The 3588-nt window shown below is 40.8% G+C and overlaps 1 protein-coding gene across 1 annotated transcript; it reads left to right on the top strand.

Moving 5' to 3' along the window:
* Window positions 1–365: 365 nt before the first annotated feature.
* LOC131634786 (uncharacterized) lies at window positions 366–3382 on the top strand. Its single transcript, XM_058905411.1, has 4 exons — window positions 366–1410; window positions 1528–2512; window positions 2562–2751; window positions 2867–3382. The coding sequence occupies exons 1-4, from the start codon at window positions 366–368 to the stop codon at window positions 3380–3382; spliced, it is 2736 nt and encodes a 911-aa protein (XP_058761394.1).
* The last annotated feature ends 206 nt before the right edge of the window (window positions 3383–3588 follow it).

Here is a 3588-nt window from a genome sequence, read left to right as displayed (position 1 = left end):
TTCTTTTAGTTGTTGGGCTAGGCCTTTTTTGTGGACAGCCCATTAGGGTTAAATCCTACCTTGTATTTAAGGACTTATGCCTCTTAAGAAAAAGGTAGAGAATTATCATAAATCTTTTCTTTTATTGTTGTTGCAAATTTGTTTATGTTTGTTCTTAGAAAACCCTAGATCTAGAATTATATAGTTGTTGAGTTCACTCTATCAAATTGGTGTTTTCATCTTGATCTCATGGCACCTCCCAAACCACCAAACCCTAAGTCCAAACAGCTCATCTTCACCTCAAAAATGCTATACAAGAGACCCAACAACAAATGGATGAAAGGTTCCTCAAAACCCATGGTGATATGAAGCAACTTCATACTAGAATGGACAATGAGAAACAAGTTTCAGATTCTAGATATGAAAATATCATGGGTTTACTCACCAAGTTGGCCTCTCAAGCTGAAAAACAGCCCACTGTCCCTATTTCTGCATCTACTGTTCACTCGGGTACTGTTCACGGCGGCACTGTTCATTCGCCTACTGTTTCGTCCGCGGGTACTGTTCACAGCGGCACTATTCACTCAGCCACCTCATCAGGTATCACTCAAAACCCTCCTTTTATTCCTATTACCAATCATTTTACTACCCCTATTCCCACCACTCTCACATCACCAAACTTCACAAGGGCATATTCTACCATCCCTATATTTTCCCCCACAATTCCAGCCAGCACTCTACCACCCCACTCCACCCCTTTTCGCACTACTGCCCAAAGGTTATTTCCCAACCCACATTATATGGATCCCCCATACTATACAGCTCCACCTCTTTTTACTACATCTCAACCATTCTCCATTCCTCAATTCCCTCAATTATCCTACCCCCAACAGCCCCAAAACCCTTCCTTTCCACCCTTTCGAACACCTAAACTAGAACTTGCTATGTTTGATGGGTCTAATCCATTGGAATGGTCATTCCAAGCTGAGAAATTTTTCACATTCTATAACCTCCCTCCAGAAAATCGTTTGTCTATGATGTCTTTTTATATGAAGGGCGAAACACTTGCTTGGTTTAAGTGGATGCATCAGAATAATGAATTATTGGATTGGATTTCTTTCACAAAGGCTTTAGAGCTGCGTTTTGGGCCGTCCACTTATGCTAATCACCAAGCTGAACTATTCAAATTGAAACAAACGCATTTAGTGGTGGAATACCAAGCCCAATTTGAAAATTTAGGAAACCAAGTGGTGGGGTTATCTAGAGATGCTATCCTAAATTGCTTTATTTCAGGTTTAACACCAGAAATTCAAAGTGAAATTGCTATCCATAAACCAGTTTCCATCTCTCAAGCCATTGGGCTTGCCAAGCTTATTGAGTCCAAAATCCGCAATACTAAACCCAAGTTCAACAAACCGTTTACCCCAACCAGTACCAAAACATCCCCACAAACGACCACACATACTTCTCCACTAATCAGCAAACCCTTAAACACAGCACCACCCCAAAAACTCCCTATCTGACGCTTATCCAATATTCAATTACAAGAAAGAAGGGCACAAGGCCTTTGTTTTAATTGTGATGAAAAGTTCATTCCGGACCATAAATGCACAGCGGGTAAATTTTTGTTGTTAGTTGATGATGAAGGAGGGGAAACTGAAGATTTAATGGTTAATGATGACACCCATACCCTCAGTCAAGACATTGATGACACTTATTTTAAACTTTCACCACAAGCTGCCAACGGTCACTTCTCACCCAAGACTTTAAAATTTAATGGCTCTATCAAAGGACTTTCCGTGGCTGTCTTGATCGATACAGGTAGTACTCACAACATTCTACAACCTCGCATTGCACAGCATCTCAAACTCCCTACCCAACAAATTCCCAACTTTTCCGTTATGGTGGGCAACGGATCAAAACTGTCTTGCTCGGGTGTATGCCCTAAGGTTCCCATTAAGCTCCAACATAACTCTTTTTCAATCCCTTTTCACTTGCTACCTATTGAGGGTGCGGATGTTGTCCTAGGTATGGAATGGTTAAGGACTTTAGGCCCTCTTATGGCAGATTTCTCAATTCCAAAAATCTCTTTCACTCACAACAATAACAACATCACTATCACAGGAGATAACCAAACACTTATCCAGCCATCCTCATACAATAATTTTTGCCACCTAATTCAAAACGACTCTATTGCTTCCATCCACCTTTTACTTTATCAGCCATCTCATGAACAAGAATATCACAACGAACCCAACTCTCCTAACATTTTTGAGTCACTTCCCAAAAACCTACCTACCGAAATCACACAACTCATAACTTCTCATTCAGCCATTTTTACCCAACCAAAAGGGTTACCCCCCACAAGGCCCCATGACCACCATATTCCAATATTACCCAACACTGCCCCAGTCAATGTTAAACCTTACCGGTATCCTCACTCTCAAAAGGACGCTATGACTAGCATAATTCAAGAAATGCTTCACGAAGGGATTATCAAACCTAGTAACAACCCATATTCTTCTCCCGTGCTGTTAGTTAGAAAAAAAAGATGGGACATGGCGTTTTTGCATCGACTATAGATCTCTAAATGCGGTAACTGTTCGTGACCGTTTTCCCATACCTACGATAGATGAACTCTTTGATGAATTGGGTTCAGCAACTATATTTTCTAAGATTGACTTACGGTCTGGCTACCATCAGATTCGGGTTTCACCTAAGGACACTCACAAAATAGCGTTCAGGACTTTTGATGGACACTATGAGTTTTTGGTAATGCCATTCGGCTTAACTAATGCTCCTATTTCTTTTCAATCGGCAATGAACGATTTGCTTCGACCATATTTGCGAAAGTTCTTCAACTTCTAATCATGCACATCATTTAAAGTTGGTTTTAGAATTGCTTTTATCTAACCAATTTTATGCCAAGCTATCCAAATGTGTTTTTTGTGTTCCTAGTGTTGATTACCTAGGTCATATTATTTCAAGTGATGGTGTAACCCCATATCCAGCAAAGATAAAAGCTATTCTAGATTGGCCGAAGCCACGTTCACTCACGGCACTTAGGGGCTTTTTAGGTCTCGCCGAATTTTATCGAAGATTCGTGCATCATTACGCCTCTCTCACCGCTCCTCTCACCGATTTATTACACATGACTAAGCTGCAATGGAATACAGAAGCTGACTCAGCTTTTACAACTCTAAAAAGAAAAATGACGGAAACCCCTGTTCTGGCTCTTCCAGATTTTGCCAAACCCTTTGTGCTTGAAACTGATGCGTCAGGAGTTGCAGTAGGAGCAATTCTTTCCCAGGACAGCCATCTGATCACCTTCTTCAGCAAAAAGCTATGTACCAGACTTCAGGCATCGTCAGTTTATGTGCGGGAAATGTTTGCTATCACATAAGCTGTAAAAAAATGGAGACAGTACTTAGTCGGTCGTCACTTTCATATATTTACAGATCAGAAAAATTTAAAGAATCTACTGGTTCAAACAATACAAACACCAGAATAACAGAAATGGGCTGCCAAATTGCAAGGGTTTGAATTTGATATTCACTACAAACCTGGTAAGGTGAACCAAGTAGCTGACGCCTTAAGCCGGATCCCACA

The sequence above is a fragment of the Vicia villosa genome, unplaced genomic scaffold, assembly GCF_029867415.1.
Source record: "Vicia villosa cultivar HV-30 ecotype Madison, WI unplaced genomic scaffold, Vvil1.0 ctg.001352F_1_1, whole genome shotgun sequence".
NCBI lineage: Eukaryota > Viridiplantae > Streptophyta > Magnoliopsida > Fabales > Fabaceae > Vicia > Vicia villosa.
This window is presented reverse-complemented; position numbering and strand designations above follow the sequence as displayed.

Bases quoted from the DNA above. Each gene is read 5' to 3' on its own strand.
- LOC131634786 (XM_058905411.1), top strand. From the start codon at position 366: ATGGACAATGAGAAACAAGTTTCAGATTCTAGATATGAAAATATCATG. The intron at 1,411-1,527 runs GTACCAAAACAT...TTCAATTACAAG, and splicing joins CAAACCGTTTACCCCAACCA to AAAGAAGGGCACAAGGCCTT. The intron at 2,752-2,866 runs GTAATGCCATTC...CATCATTTAAAG, and splicing joins ATGGACACTATGAGTTTTTG to TTGGTTTTAGAATTGCTTTT.